The sequence below is a fragment of the Piliocolobus tephrosceles genome, chromosome 14 (assembly GCF_002776525.5).
Source record: "Piliocolobus tephrosceles isolate RC106 chromosome 14, ASM277652v3, whole genome shotgun sequence".
NCBI classification, from domain to species: domain Eukaryota; kingdom Metazoa; phylum Chordata; class Mammalia; order Primates; family Cercopithecidae; genus Piliocolobus; species Piliocolobus tephrosceles.
This window is the reverse complement of record NC_045447.1, coordinates 24,606,677-24,623,859: the sequence shown is the minus strand read 5'-3', so window position 1 is coordinate 24,623,859 and position 17,183 is coordinate 24,606,677. Positions and strand designations below refer to the sequence as shown.

The 17,183-nt window shown below is 45.6% G+C and overlaps 1 protein-coding gene across 4 annotated transcripts in view; it reads right to left on the bottom strand.

Moving 5' to 3' along the window:
* WHRN (whirlin) overlaps positions 1 to 17,183 on the bottom strand; it is a 101,194-nt gene that overhangs the window by 47,136 nt on the left and 36,875 nt on the right. For all 4 annotated transcript variants that reach the window (XM_023223757.2, XM_023223759.2, XM_023223758.2 and 1 more), the window contains one exon: positions 15,570 to 15,695. In XM_023223757.2, coding sequence (XP_023079525.2) covers positions 15,570 to 15,695 — 126 coding nt within the window. The remainder of the gene's footprint in view (positions 1 to 15,569; positions 15,696 to 17,183) is intronic.

The following is a 17,183-nucleotide window of genomic DNA, read 5'->3' as shown; positions in this document are numbered from 1 at the left end:
CAATTGATCAAACACTCATTCAGAGAGGCCATTTCAAAAATCCAACTAAGAGAGTATTGTAAGGAAGGATTGAGAAGGTGGCACAGCCGGAAGTGGGCGGGGGGCAGAGGCTATAGCAATCACTCAGCCTGTGGCAGGTTCTTGGAAAATAAATCACCTTCCGGCTCCTTGGGAAAGACGTTCATCATCAGTGTCAATTCATCAGCTATCTGAGCATCGCAGATGTAACTACAGATCAGTCTTGCCACAAACAAATCACTTAGACAATTATAGCTACCTTTTTTTTTTTTTTTTTTGGTTGCTTATCACGTGCCAGGCACTGGGCTAGGGGCTTTATGTGCAATAGCTCATGTTGTCTTGACAATATAGTACCTAGGATATAGGTGGTACTATTAGTAGTAGTATTATCAGAAATTGGAATATGCAGGAGCTTGGGAAGCATGGCTCCTCTACAGTCTCTACGAAGGGAAGCAAGAGCCAACTCTGAGGCTTAGGACTTGTAGACCCCTGCCCAGGAGTGAGAGGTGGCCACTTCACCTCAGGGATAGGCAGTCCGAAGGGCATGGCTCATCAGGAAAAAACCCACCCCAGCAAAAGGTGCTGGTCGGATGCAAAGCCCAGTTATCTGAGCTGGACCTCAGCAAGGACAAGGAAATTGTCATCCCACCTTCTGCTGAAAAAGCCTGGGGATTTTCAAGGCCCCAAAACAACCAGGCGCTGGAGAGGTTGCTGCTGTGCCATGAGTCCTCAAAAGCAGGGGCTGTGTGGGGCCAGCGCTGGAGTGCCAGAGAGGGACAGGCAGGATCAGCCTCGAGTTTATTCCATCCCAGAGGATCAATGCAAGACTGTCCCCTAGCCTGGGAGGCAGGCCCCACTGTGAAACTGCCCTGACCTACTGTTAGAGGACAGAGCCAAGCCTGCAACCTTGGCCAGCCCCTTCCTGGCAAGTGGCCTTGGGCAAATCACTTCCACCTTCTGAGTCTCAAGCAAGACTCATGCGATTACCTTACAGGGTTATACTGAAAATCAGAAATAACTTTTAAAGCTAATTTTAAAAAAATACTTTTACTGCATCAAGTGCTTGCTAGAGATTCTCTGGCTACATCTTCACCACGTTCCAAGAGGTATTATTACCCCAGCTTTATAAATGAGGAAACCGAGTCTCAGGGTGATAAAGTGACAAGACAGGTTTTACATACCATGCAACACCACCGGGGAACGGAATCACCACCCCTAGCACACAGTGTCAGAAGTAGCTGCTATTGTCATTATGACTAGTTTTCCCCCAAAAAAAGACTTTTTGCTGAGATACAGCTTTAGTCATACATTCTTAATTAAATAATTTTAAAAAGTTAAGCTATGCCCATGCTCTCATGTGGGAATGACAGACATTGAATCATCTGGGCCACAGGTCCCCCTTTTCTGCCCCATGGCAGACACAGCACTAAGTGACTCTTAGCATTAGCTAACTATCCCTTCTTGAAGAGCCTGGCTGCAACCGCACAGGTACAAACATGTGTACAGGTGTACTAAAGAAATGGCACTAGCATGCAAGAGATCGATGACTTGCTGCCCTTGGGAATGGGAAAAGCACTGGATTCGGGGTCAGAGAAACATGGGCAAAACCCTCCCAAGGTAAAATAGAAAGTCCTTTGCCAGTCCGAGGCACTGTGACTTTGTGCTCAGCTATCCCTGTTGGCATCAGCACAGAGGTGAGGCACGTGGCCTTGGGGAGCCCTGCCTTTGAATTGCAGCTTCTCTGCCAACTAAAAATATGTTTTGGGGCAAGCTGCTTAATCTCATTGAGTCTCGGGTTCTTTATCAGTGAAATGGGCATGATGAAACTCAGGAGATCCTCCTGGGGCTGCCAAGAGGACGGAGCAAGACGACTCCGAGGAATCGCCTGGACAGGGCTGGGCCCGCAGCGAATCATCAATAAATAGTTGCTTTTGTGGCACTGTTATTATGGAGACATCAGAAATATCACTGTGGGGGGTGTGCGCATGAACACACACACCACACACACAGGAAAACCCCGAGTAAAGACCATTCGCTCCTCCCTCATTTTCACAAAGCAGTAAATTCAAGCTGCCTACAGGGGAAGGCCCTGCCCTGTGTCCCTCCCCTAGTCTGCCTGAGAACCATTTCACAAAGAGATGACCTGTCTAAGTTCTGTAAGAGCCTCTGGGGTTCACCAGAGAAGGTGTGAGGAGAGGGAAGAGATGAGAACGGGACTTCTGTGACTAAGTGCTAGACCTACTTGGGTTTGAATCCCAGCTCTTCTTCCTATTAACTGTGTAACCTTGGGCAAGTTACTTAACTTCTCTGGGCTTCGGCTGCCCATCTCCAAAATAGGGATAATACCAGAGCCTCCTTGCAGGGATGCTGGAGGATTAAATGACTCACTATAGGCACGGCACTCACTAAGCACCATGGTGGGACAGTGGGCGGACTCCCAAAATGCTGGCAATTGCTGTTGTTATTCCTGCAATGTTAGAAATAACTAGAAGACTGCTCTGCCCTAATGACTTATTTCTGTCATTACTATTTCCTCAGCAACATAGGAAAGGTAAAGAATAAAAATAAAAATTAAAAAATGTATCATTACTATTTCCTGTTATCACCACTACCCTCATGCTGCTGTATCTTCTGCCATTTTCACCATGCTTTTACTTAAACACATCCTGAATGGCCAGAAGAATCCTCCAGGTTCCAAATCTAAAAGCAGAGTGTGCAGAAACATCAGGCAGGTGTCGCCAACATGCTGACGGCAGAGAACCGGGCAGAAGTGGGGAGAGCTGGCTGCTTGGCTGCCAAGGGGTGTCAGCCTGAGTTTCCATCATGCAAATTTAGGGCTATAGGGCCAGATCCCCATCCCGGCTCCATAACCTCCTTGTTGTGTGACCTTGGGCAAGTGATGCCCTCTCTGAGCTTCAGTTTACTCATCCTTCAGTGAAGGACGGTATGGCGCCTACCACGGAGACTGTTTAAGGATTCATTATGGTGGGACATCAAAAGTGCTCAGCAGGGTGCCCAGCCTAGAATAATCACTCAGTGGATACTGGCTGCCACTACTTCTCTCACCAGCACAACACCTGGAGCACCAGGATTCTTTGCTGCCTTCTGTCTCCCACTCCCACCCCCAACATTCAACGTAATTTGCATGCAGAGTGACGCAGACACAAATCTAGGTGCTGGTGCTCGCTTTGTCCATGGGTTGCCAGCATCTGGTGCCCACCAAAGTGCCTGCAGTGCTCCAACAATAGGAAAGACTCACTGGGCCCTGGGGCACCCAGGGAGGGACAGGGCCACTCCGTCTGCCACCATCAAACAGCCCTCTCCAAACCCTGCTGCTCAAGGAAAATGAAAACACAAGCATGCTCAGGAGACATTTTGTAGTTTCTCCTTCCTGCATTTTCTTCTCTGACAGCAGAAGGGACAACATTATAGATTTGGAATCACAGTAGGAACAAATGATAACACCAGGCCCGCAAAAAGACACGTTTGCTACATTTCTCTGCTTCTACTTTTGAGGAGGCCCATCTCAATACTCTAAAATGGCAACAACTTAGTCAAAATCTTATAAATTAGAGATGTCAGGTTTTGAAGAAGAAGGGAAGCAACTATCTAAGAACTTGATGGTTGAATCATAAAAGGAACAGAACAAACGAGAAGGATCCCAAGTCACTGTGTACGGCAGGTCAGACCAAAAGAGATCTGGAAGGACATGCCACCTGCTGACAGCTGTCACATCCCTGGTAAATTGTTTCTCTTTTATACAACTAGCAAGTATTATTTTTGCAATTGGAAAACACAGTAAAGATTTCAAAAAAAATATGTATTACGCTCTGCTAAGGGTGACTGCCAGAATCCGCCATTGTAAACTTACTATTTTCCCTGTATAATTATGAAGTACAGTGATAGAGACATTTTGCAACCACACACAGAAAATCCTTTTCTGCTTAAACTCATGCCCACCTTTTTTTTTTTTTTTTTTTTTTTGAGACGCAGTCTGGCTTTGTTGCCCAGGCTGGAGTGCAGTGGCACCATCTCGGCTCACTGCAACCTCTGCCTCCCGGGTTCAAGCGACCCTCCTGCCTCAACCTCCCGAGTAGCTGGGATTACAGGGACCTGCCACCATGCCTGGCTAATTTTTGTATTTTTAGTAGAGACAGGGGTTCACCATGTTGGCCAGGCTGGTTTCAAACTCCTGACCTCAAGTGATCCACCTGCCTCAGCCGCCCAAACTGCTGGGATTACAGGCGTGAGCCCCCACGCCTGGCCAACTCATGCCTACATTTTAGCATCGACTTGTGACTCTTGCTCACAGAAATGATTACCAAAACATAATGCTCTAAGGGTGATTTTCTATTCCCATGTTCCTTTTACGTTTATTAATGGGAAAGGAAAATTTCCATTCTTCCTTAAGGAAGAATTGTCCCTTCTCCCTCATTTATCTATTTATTCAGTTAATTACGTAATGACATTAGTATGGCCTCATGGATGCTTATTTTATTCTCCTTTGCCTATAGGGAGTGCTTTCAGGTTGGCTTCTGTGCGCATTTGATATGCTTATTTGTTTGTTTACTTTATAGCATGTCTTTACTTTCTGGCACCAGAAATCCCAGGTTCACCTTGTCTGTTTTCCCTGCCCTAGACCTGGAATCCATCACTCCTACAAATAGCCTGGTTCCTTTTATTTGAAGAACAGTATTTAGAAACCAAGATCCAGGTGCTAGGTGTACCCATTTTTATTAGGGTATCCAAGTCTACAGTTCCTTCTCAATGGATAGAGGAACGATAAATATGTATAGTGACTCATGCATGCACACATATCTATATCTGCATCTATTTCTGTATCTGTTCATCTCCGTGTATATACACAACACAGTATTTTTTCCTTTTGGTAAATGAGTCCACACTGATAGGGCTGATTCGAATCCCAGTGTCAAAGGGTTCATTCTATCTTTCCCCTTTCCTTACTTGTAACTTTTCCCAGAGTAAGAAATGACCTAAAACATAGTTACATACTTTCTCAATTCTAGGTGAAACAAAGTCATTTCAGAATTCCTAATCCATATACTTTTTTTTTTTTTTTTTTTTTTTTTTTTTGAGACAGAGTTTTGCTCTGTCACCCAGACTGGAGTGCAGTGACGCAATCTCAGCTCACTGCAACCTCCACCTCCCATGTTTAAGCGATTCTCCTGCCTCAGCCTCCGAGTAGCTGACACTACAGATGTGTGCCACCACACCCAGCTAATTTTTTTGTATTTTTAGTAGAGATAGGGTCTCCTCATGTGGACCAGGCTGGTCTTAAACTCCCAACCTCAAGTGATTCGCCCACCTCAGCCTCCCAAAGTGCTGGGATTATAGATGTAAGCCACCACACCTGGCCCCTAACCCATATATTTCTGAGGGGGGAAAAAGTTCCCAACTTAAGTACAGTGTTTGTATATGACTCTTCTTGGTTTCTGTCTTATAAGATCAGTTGAACCAATGTTTCCCAGCTACTTAGGTCAGTTCCTTTCTTCTCTATCCCCTTGCAGTGTGGTTATGGAAATCATTTGTAACAGTTCTGCTGTCTTCATTCATCTCAGTCTGCATTCTATCTTCCTCCCCCTGCCCCACACGTGCGCCCTCCCATACACATCCTGGTTGAGTTTTACAAATTTATATACAGTCACACTGTGATATACAGCTCAATGAATTTGACAAATGCAAATTTGTCCACCACTGCAATCCCAACACAAAAGTTTCCTGGATCTTTTGCCCATTTGGAGATTTTTGTTTTAGAGTTTTTTACACATTCTCAATACAGACAGTCTCTGACTTACGACGGGTCAACTTACAATTTTTCAACGTCATGCATTCAATAGAAACCATACTTCAAGTACCCATACAACCATTCTGTTTTTCACTTTTAATATAGTATTCAATAAATTATATGGGACATTCAATACTTCATTATGAAATAGGCTTTGTGTTAGATGATTTTTCCCAACTCTAGACTAATGTAAGTGTTCTGATTTAAGGCAGGCTAGGCTCAGAGGTGATGTCTGGTAGATTAGGTGTATTAAATGCATTTTTGATTTACAGTATTTTCAACTTACTATAGGTTTATTGAGACATAACACCATCACAAGTTGAGGAGCATCTTTTCAAGTTCTTTGTTAGAAATGTGATTGGAAAATATTTTTTCTTTCTGAGACAGGGTCGTGCTCTGTTGCCCCAGCTGGAATGCAGTGGCATGATCATAGCTCACTGGAGCCTTGACCTCCTGGGCTCAAGGCATTCTCTCACCTCAACCTTCCTAGTACCTGGGACTACAGGCATGCACCACCATATGTGGCTAACTGTTTTGTATTTTTTTGTACAGAAAGAGTTTTGTCACGTTGCCCAGGCTAGTCTTGAACTCCTGGGCTCAAGCAATCTGCCTCCAAAAGTGCTGGGATTACGGGCATGAGCCACGATGCCTGGCTGGAAAATATTTTCATTCTGTGGCTTGTCTTTATATTCTCTTCAAAGTATCTTTTCAGGCATGATGGTGCATGCCTATAGTCCTGGCTACTTGAGAGGCTGAAGTGGATCACCTGAGCTTTGGAAGTAGAGGCTGCAGTGAGCCAAGATCTAACCAGGGCACTCCAGCCTGGGCAACAGGAGTGAGACCCTGTCTCAAAAAAAAAAAAAAAAAAAAAGTATCTTTTGCAGAGCAAGAATTTTTCATTTTAATAAAGTCTATTTTGTCAATCTTTTCTTTTATTGGCCATGTTTTGTCTAACCCAAGGTCACATGGATTTTATATTATATATTCCTCTAACAGTATTATAGTCTTGCATCTCACATTTTAGTCTATGATTTATTTTGAGTTTTCAAATAAAGTGTGAGATTGAGGTTCATTTGTCTGCATATAGACAGCCAATTGTTCTGGCACCATCTGCTGAAAGGACTAACCTTTCTCCAGTGAATTGCCTTTGCACTTTTGCCAAAAATCACTTGGGTATATTTGTGTGGGTTTATTTCTGGACTCTATTCTGTTCCACTGATCTATGTACCCAGTCTTTCATTAACACTGCCCTATCTTCTTTACTGTAGCTTTACAGTAAGTCTGGAAGTCAGGTACAGAGTCCTCCAATTTGTTCTTATTTCAGAATTGTTTTTGGCTCCTCTGGTTTCTCTGTATTTCCATAACAAAAATTAGAATCAGCTTGTAAATATATATATATATATATATAAAAAGCTTCCTGGGATTGGAATTGGAATTGTGTTGAATCTAGATCAAATTAGAAGATTTAACATCTTCATACTATTCAGTCTTCCAATCAACGAACACAGATCTCTCCATTTATTTAGTTTTTTTTTTTTTCTGTTCTGTAATTGTCAGCATGCAGAAACTACATATATTTTGTTAGCTGTGTATACCTAAGTATTTTCAGCACTATTATAAATGGTATTGTTTTTATTAACTTTGGATTCCAGTTGTTCATTGCCAGAGGTAGAACTGATTTTTGTATGTTGACTTTCGTATATTTTGACTTTGCTAAACTCATTTATTAGTTCTGGGAGGTTTATTGCAGAGTCTTTGAAATTTTCTATGCAGATAGTCAGAGTTTTATTTCTTCTTTTTGGATCTGTATGCCTTTTATTTCTTTTTATTGACTTATTGCACTGACTACAACGTCTAGTATGATACTGAGTAGAACAGTTGAGAGAAAAATTTTGCCTTATTTCTATCTTAAAGGAAAGCATTAATTTTTCACCATGAAATATGTTAGCTGTGGGTTTTCTGTGGATACTCTTCATCAGATTTGATTCCTAGTTTGTTTATCATGAAGGGATGTTGAATTTTTTGAAAGTATTTTTCTGATCATATGGCTTTTCTCTTTAAATCTGTTAATTATATTGATTTTCAAATGTTGAAATAGCCTTGCATTCCTTATATAAAACTCTTGGTTGTGATCAATTATCCCTTATAGAGATTGCTGGATTTGATTTGCTAATGTTTTGTGCAGAATATTTCCATTTGTGTTCATGAAAGATAGTGGTCTGGGTTTCCTTTTCTTATAATGTATCTAGTCTTAGTATTATATAATGCTGGCTTCATAAAATGAGTTGGGACGTCATTCATGAAAGTGTCTGGGCTTGAGTTTTTTTTGGGGAGGGGATGATTTTAACTATAAACCCCATTTTTTGGACATGTAGTATATAGGATATCTATAGGTTATCTATTTTTTCTTTCTGGAGTGTTAGTTTGTGTCTTTCAAGAAATTGGTCCATTCATCCAAGTTGGGGAATTGAAAGGCAGACAGTTGCTTGTAAGGTGCCCTTATTATGTGAGATTTCTTTTAACTGTCAGGAATTATATAAATATTAAGACATTATTTTTGTCACCTTCATTAGGACTGGCATAAAATCAGGCATAATCACAGAATGAAATACATTTAAAGGATCCTTATTAAACAAATATTATATAGTAACTGATGCAGTTCGGATGTTAGTCCCCTCCGAATCTCATGTTGAAATGTTACGCCCAGTGTTGGAGGTGGGGCCTACTGGGAGGTGTTTGGGTCACAGGGGTGGACCCTTAATGAAGGGCTTGGTGTGCTCCCAGAGGTAATGAGTGAGTTCTCGCTCTATTAGTTCATGTGAGAGCTGGTTGTTTAAAAAAGCCTGGGACCTCTCTTACTCCCTCGCTCACCTTGTGACACACCTGCTCCCGTTTCACCATCTGCCATAAGTAAAAGCTTCCTGAGGCCTCACCAGAAGCAGATGCCAGCACCATGCTCTTTGTACAGCCTGCAGAACTGTGAGCCAAGATACACCTCTTTTCTTTATAAGTTACCCAGCCTCAGGTATTCCTTTATAGCAATGCAAAACAAATACAGTAACCATACCCCTTCCTCCATGAACAAACAGGAAGCAGGCGTGGAAAGTCTGTCGGGCTTGCTCTCACCTCCCAGCAGAAGCATCAGGACGGAATGAGCAGACAAAGCCAAACCATCTCACGGCAACGGGGCTCTATGCTGGGGGCCCAGAGCTCTGGGCCCTTCTGTCAGCCAGTCCTTTCCTTCCTTCTGGCCCTCAGCATCCCCATGTGTAAAATAGAGGGTTGGCAGCTGAGATCTGTGAGTGTAGACTGATTCCCGCCATCTGCCCTCCATCAGGGAAGAGCTGAAGATGGCACCTAATGTCCACAGAGTACCTGTGACGAGCAAACCTCACTGTTGGCCAGGCTGCTACTCAGCTTCCTTTAGCCCAAAGGCAAGCATCTCTGAGAGACAACAGCTCACAACCCAGACAAGTGGGAAAACCACTCACACTTCTCAAACAAAAATGCCTGCTCTGTTCTGTGGTCAGGCCAGGATGAAAAGGAGATAGTGCTCAAGATAGGAGCTTTGGAGTCAAAGACACCTGGCTCAGGGCCTGCCTTCTCCACAGTCACTTCTTCAAGATGAGAATAATTTCCCAGATACCTACTATGTGCCAGGTGCTGTCTTGGGCAGGGGATATGATGTGTAAACAATATTCATTCTTTACCTCATGTAGCCATGATCTGGGAGAAGAGACATTCATTAAACAAGTGCTCCCAATTTATAGATGGGTTAAGAGTTTCAGCCAAGCACGGTGGCTCACAACTGTAATCTCAGCACTTTGGGAGGCTGAGGCAGGCGGATCATTTGAGGTCTGGAGTTTGGAGACCAGCCTGGCCAACATGGTGAAATCTTGTTTCTACTAAAAATACAAAAAAAAAAAAAAAAAAAAAAAGATTAGTTGGGCGTGGTAGCAGGCACCTGTGATCCCAGCTACTCAGGAGGCTGAGGCAGAATTGCTTGAACCTGGGGGCGGAGGTCGCAGTGAACCAAGACCACACCACTGCACTCCAGCCTGGGCAATAGAGTGAGATTTCACGTAAATAAAGAGTTCCTACCTCCCAGAGCTGGGTAGAGAGAGATGACACATATAGATCACCTGCTGCTTGATGCGTACTTAGCACAGGGGTGCTGTCCAGAGACTCAGTACAGAGAGGGTGGGTGGGGAGAACAGACCCTGGCAGAAGCCAGTACATGGAGGGGGCAGCCCCAGCTCTGTTGGCTTCACCAATGAAGCTGACATGGTCAGGCTCCCGGCAAAGCCCAGCACCCGTGGTAGACCTGTAGAGCAGCAGGTCATCCCCACAGTCACTGAAACATTGTTTCTGCACCAGACACTCGATGGGTCTGCATAGCAGTGACCCCAAAAATGGGACATAAATGGGAACAGAGATCCTGTTCCAAGGAGCCTCAGCCAGGATGGCAGCTGGCCCCCATAAGCAGAAATGAAATGTGCTCCCACCCCTAGGGAAACTCAGGTGTGGAGGCCGTGGGCCAGGCAAGATCCGGGAACCACACTGGGCTTGGGAAGCTTGGTGTTTTCTAAGAAGACTCAATGTCCTTTATTTCCTCTCCTTGCAGCCTTTTGATATTTGATTAAGTTAGGGTACTAGGAAGGTGGCAGAGCAAAGCGTATGACCTTTGGAGGGACTTAAAAGGCCAGGTACTAGATCCCTGTGTAATCCCCGGGAAGCCACTGCACCTCTCTGAGCCTCAGTTGTTCATGTATTAAATGATGTTATTAACGTCCGCCACAGGGCTACCGGGAGGATGAAATAAAAGTGTATTTAACGTGTTGAGTACAGTGCCTGATTCATAATAACTGGTTAATAAACGGCAACTGCTATCATTATGATTAACTTCAAATGCCAGTCAATCTCAGTTATCCTTAAAGGAACAAAGGAGGTTTTGTGGTCCATTCTTTGGTGGGGTTTGAAGCTGGGGGGCAGGTGCAAAGGAATAAGATCCCTTTGGATAAACTCTCAAAGGGGTGTTAGCCCCCACTGGGGGGGTGGGAAGGTGCCAAGTTCCATGGGGCCTCCCCAGGGCAAATGCTGGGAACCTGCCTGACCCCCCAACTGTTTCTCCACTTAGGGCAGTACCATCCTGACACCCCCCAACCCCAGACTCAAACCATGCCCTCACGAGCTAAGTGGGCTGAGCAGCTGGAAGCAAAGCGAAAGGCACATTTTCTCTCAAGGGAAGCTCTGCACAGCAGCAAGGAACCCTATTTACAAATAAAGCCTTTTCTTGGCTCCACTGCCCACATAGCCAAGCCCCTTTATTCCATTTCAATATGCCTAATTCCACTGAAAGTGCATTGGCAATAAACAGAATTAATCAGTCCTGGATGCCCAAGTGAGTGTAGGCAGGTGTTAGCATATCCAAGGGGCCTTGGAGGGGAAAGTACAATAAACGGCAGGAATATGAAATGCTTTACTGCGGAGGGGATTGAAGATAGAAAGGACTTTACTGAAGGCAGGCATTTTATGAGCAAATAAAGCCTTTGATTGCCTACAACTGAGAGGCAAACTAAAGCAAGTGGAAACTTCTACGGAATATTTTTTCTCTGCCTTGTTTCTGAATGGAAATCGCTTTATTGTTGCTGTTTTTAAGATTATAAAGGAATACTTGCTCCATTCAGACGTCGCCTAAGGACATAAAGAAAAAAGTGGAAATCATCCCTTATCTTACCACCTGAGATAACCACTGTTGACACTGTGGTGTGTGGCCGGCATAGATGTTTTTCTATGCATATTTTTGCATTCATATAGAATACAGATGAAATCCTGTTAGCTATGTGGTTTTGCAGCCCGTGTTTCCCACTTAGTAACAGCCCACAGACATCCTTCCACATTAATAACTGCAGATCTTGATCATCGTCTTTTCACAGCTGCACAGTCTTGGGTGAATTACATCTCCTGTGCGATCGGGCTATTTCCTCAGCAGCATCGCCAGGCATCTTCTCCCTACCTGGCTTTCCACGTTCAGCCACACAGGCCTTCGTTTGCACACTGGAACACTTCTTTCCACTTCAGGGACTTGGCATTTGCTGTTCCTTCTGCCTGGAATTCTCACTTCCTCTTTCACATAATTAGTTTTGTTCTCTTTTAAATTTCAACCGAAATGCTTCCTCCTCCAGGAAGCCTTCCCAGATATCCAAAGACCAGGGTTGGTCTTCCTGGGCATACACTCAATTGGTCCCACGTGCTTTGCCATCTTGGTATTATCACAATTGTAACTAAATATACAGTTGTGTAATTTGTTTTTATTTTTCTTACTAGAATACAAGCTGAGGAGGTCAGAGACTGTGTCCGTCTTACTCAGCTCAGAAGCTGCAAAGTACAGTGTTAGTTTATAGGAGTCACAAGTATATATACTCACAGACAAAACGGGAAGAGGAAAAGCAAGAGACAACCACAGACACTAGCCTATATGGAATGTCCACATCCTTCCACACACAAGAGGGATCTATCAGCTGGTTACTGGTTTTGGTATCTCTCTGTGAACATGAAAACTGTAGGTGAAACAGAGAGGAGTACATTCCTGGTGTCTGGGCACCCTCTTTGTGCTGGCTGCCAGGAAGCTCAGAGCCAAGTCTGTGTCCTGCCTGTAGCTGGGTCTGAAGCCCCATGCAGCAGGTGTTCTGGGGAATCACTCATCCCGCTTCATCTCTTTTCCTCTGGCCCCATTTTCCTTCTCCCCAGTCTCCTCCACTTATTCAAAATCTTTACTCTGTGTTTAGAAACTGCCTTTAATCTTTAAGTTTTGGGGGAAAATAAATGGCAGTTGAACTTCATAAAGACTAAAAGCAATGTGGTATGCTGGATTAGACTGGATCCTGGAACAGAAAAAAGACATGAGTGGAGAAACTGTGAATAAAGCCTGTAGTTTGTTTAACAATATTGTACGGATGTTAGTTTCTCAGTCTTGACAAATATACCACGGCTATACATGATGTAAACATTAGAGGAAGCTGGGTGAAGGATAAACAGGAACTCTTGGCAACTTTTCACTAAGTCTAAAATTATTCAAACATAAATTAATTAATTAATTTTTTTTTTTTTTTTGAGACGGAGTCTGGCTCTGTCGCCCAGGCTGGAGTGCAGTGGCCGGATCTCAGCTCACTACAAGCTCCGCCTCCCGGGTTCACGCCATTCTCCTGCCTCAGCCTCCTGAGTAGCTGGGACTACAGGCGCCCGCCACCTCGCCCGGCTAATTTTTTGTATTTTTTAGTAGAGACGGGGTTTTACCATGTTAACCAGGATGGTCTCGATCTCCTGACCTTGTGATCCACCCGTCTCGGCCTCCCAAAGTGCTGGGATTACAGGCTTGAGCCACCGCGCCCGGCCTCAACATAAATTTATTAAACAAAAATCCCATCCAGAATATTATCAGATTATTTCCCCCTGGAGTCCCAACAAAGCATCACTCCTACCTGCTAAAAGCAAAGCAAGCACCTAGATCCAACACGTTTCACAATCAACTAGACCTGGCGGACACTGTGGAACATCTCCTACCTATCTGGCTGGCACAGGTCTAGAACCAGACTCCTCATTCCTGGATGGGAATCCTGGCTTTCCCTCTCATAGGCTGTGCAACTCTCTGAGTCTCACCTACTGAGCCTGTAAAATGGTGCTCACCAAAGGGTAAATGTTTGAAGGGATGGATACCCCATTCTCCACGATGTGATTATTACACACTCATGCCTGTATCTAAACATCTCATGTATCCCACAAATGGACATACCTACTATGTACCCACAAAAATAAAAAATAAAATGGTGCTCACAACAGAACCTACTTCCACGGGAGTATCATGAGGTTAAACAAGTTGACGACATAAGGCACTTGGAAGAGCACCTGGGAAAGAAGACACATGCTCCATGTAAATTACCATGTCTATAACAGTGATGATAATGATGTTTGTCTGAGTCAATCCAGGCTGCTATAACAAAGTACCACAGACCGAGTGGCTTACAAGCAACAGGAATTTACATCTCACAGTTTTGGAGGTTGGAGTCCAAGATCAAGACGCCAGCAGGTTTGGTGTCTGGTGAGGGCCCACTTCCTGGTTCACAGACTGTGCCTTCTTGCTGTATTCTTACATGGTGGAAGGGGCGAAGCAGCTCTTGGAGCCTCTTTTATAAGGGCACTAATCCCATTCATGGGGCTCCGCCCTCATGATCTAATCACCTCCCAAAGGCCCCACCTCCTAATACTATCAGCTTGTGGGTAAGGATTTCAATGCATGAATTTTGGAGGAACACCATCTATGGCAATGTTTACTATAATAATTAATAAGAATTCCCCATCTGAGCTTGCAATAACCCTGAGAAAGGAATGTTACCTATTATTATTATACAGTAAAGGGAAGCAAGGTTAAACAAGTTAATGATGTAAAGCACTTGGAAGAGTAACTGGGAAAGGGGAGACAAGGTAGATGTTAATGATTATGTCCACAATGATGATGATGATGATGATGTCTGTCTGTCCCTTTGGGCTGCTATAACAAAGTACCATAGACTGGGTAGTTTATAAATAACAGAAATTTATGTCTCGCAGTTTTGGAGGCTGGGAAGTCACAGATTAAGACGCCAGCAGGTTCAGTGTCTGGTGAGGGCTTACTTAGTATTATTATACAGGAAAGGGAAGCCCAGACAGGTGGAGGGACTCTCCAGGGTCACACAGCTATGTAAGCAAAAGCAACAAAACTGGGACTTGAACCCAGTCTTCCCTACTGCAAACCCAGAGCTGTTCCCACAATGCCTGTTTAGGAAACAGAAAAAAGACATGAGTGGAGAAACTGTGAATAAAGCCTGTAGAATAAAGAGAACCTGACGGACATATCGTCTCTGTACTCTAGCCTGTCTCCCATGATGTGACTTGGTGGCCACATATGACCTTTTCTTCTTGTCTGTGTGGAAAATGAAATCTCCTGATACCAGGGCACGCAAGGAAGGCCCTTTGTAACAAAGACACAACCTCATCATGTGCTTTGTTCCCCTGGCTTTGCACACAGACTAGGCATCCATCTAGTCACAGTCACCAACAGTCAGACACGCATGGTCCTTCGGCCAGCCACTCCCATCCTTCCCCTTCACCCATCCCTCTCTCTCACACTCCCCATGGCCTGGCTCAAAGGCCACCTGTGCCATGGTCACCACTCCACATCGCTGCTGCTGCTGTGGCATCCCTGGCATCAGGATTTGGCCCAAACACATGGTACTCTTTAATTTGGTGATTAGTGTCCTGGGTAAAGTGGATCACAGACACTGGGCACACAGTTAGCCCTCTTTAAAATGGGAGTTAGTAATATCATTTTGATAACTGCTGGTTGTCCGGATTGAATGCCAGGCCTGAAGCTGCCCAGGGCCACCCCCAACCTAGCCCATCACTTTCTCTCCTCTTCCCTCTCCACATGTCCTAACAAACCCTGAAGTCAGGGCCATCACAGGCCATCAGCAGTGTTTGCAAAACAGCAGCACAACAAGTTCGGGCTGGCCTGCTCCCCACACCGCGTAGGCGGCCACCCTGCTGCTGCTGTGAGCTGTGAATTTAGAGGCACAGCAGCCAGGGAGGGCTCCCCAGCTGGGACCAGTCCTCAAGATGGGGTGCTGATTGCTCTGTTGGAGATCTATTTCAAATCAGCAGCAAACAGCTCCACGCACAGAGCTTTCCCTCCCTCGGGCCCTCCCCTCACCTTGAGCCCGCTGCCTTCTGCTTCAGAGCCTGGGTCCACGCCAGTGATGTAAATGCCAAGGCCATACTCAGCTCCCCCACGGATCGTGAGGCCCAGGGACCGGCCGTCCCCCAGCACCAGGTTCACCTGTCAGAGGGAGACGAGAACATTAGAGGGACTGGGGGACCCATACCTTCAGGCTGCAGAGCCCCCTCTCGTACTCTGAAGAGCACATCTTATCCGGCTGGCAAGGAGGCCCAGGCCAAGGCCTGGAAGATACCCTAGAACTTTCCAGTTCCTGCCCCAGCTCTGCCTCTGACTTGATGGGTGACCTTGAGGAAGCCCCTCACCCCCTCTTGGTCACAGTTCCAAGTGCAGTGGGGGGAAGGTGCTGAGAGAGGTGGCCTCCGGGATCCCCTCAGGGCCAACACCCGAGACTACTTAGACATTTCTCTCATGTTCTTCACACCACAGTGGCCATGTTCACCTGAGGCTTTAGTCAGGGGGTGACTGTTTGCACCCCGGGGTCTCAATTAGGCTCCATCTTCTCTCCTTAGGATCAAGGTTCAGGCCAGGCTCAGGGCAGCCACCACCCTGCTTCCCCAGACGTCTCCTGTCACCCCAGGGGTCTCCTGTCACCTCAGGGGTCTCCTATGTCTCCTGGGGTTTCCTGCCTCCCCAGGGGTCTCCCATCACCTAGGGGGTCTATTTCTCCTGACATCTGCTGTCTCCTCGGGGGTCTTCTGCTTGGCCATCCATCCTGAGGGACCACGATGGTTCCTGGCTCTACATATATAGGATGTAGTCCCACTAAATGCAGTCCCAGTGCTGGGGCTTGGAGATGAGACAGACACAGTCCTGCTCGTGAGGGGCCCGCAGTCTAGTGGTACAGTCGACAGGCCTTCACGGTACAATGTGAGCAGCGCGTGATAAAGCTGCTCAAGGGTCACACGGGTGCAGAGAAGGGGCAATGGTACTGACTGGTATGGGGGGTGCTTCCTGGAGAAAGTGGCGTCTCTGATAAGATGGGAGGGTGAGCGAGAGTCAGCCAGTAGGGGAAGGGGAAATGGAACATTCCAGGGACATGGGACGGCTCATGTCAGTGCTCAGGAGAGCAAGCTCCATCCGGGAGGAAGTGAGTCGCAGTGGCCAGAGCAGGTGCTGGAGGACAGGGTGGGGCTCGCGAGCACAGGCAGGGGTGGCTGCGGGCAGATTCTAGAACGGTTCCTAATCCATGAGAGAAGCTGCAGGAATGTGCAGGTTAAGTGTGTCTTGGGTATGAAAGGGGGATTCATGGAAAAGAAGGCAGGAGATCAGAATAGCTGAAACCTAGCCCAAAGAGATAAGACACACAGTGACAGGTAAGCGATCCAAAGAGAGCACAATGTGACTGCCCACGGGACAGGGAGTGGTGGGGGAACCTTCAGGCACCAGGGAAGAGCACATTTCATTAGGGAAAGCCATCCAAACCAGATTTCTAGTTTGGAAGTTATTCATCTAAGAGTTATCAAGTGTTCTGTGCCCTTTAAATGTGTTATCTCATTGAATTTTTCAACCACCTTGAGAAGAGGTGGTGAAGAAGATACTCAAGTCCCAACTTCCCAGGGGAGGGCACAGCTGTGTGACCTTGAGCAA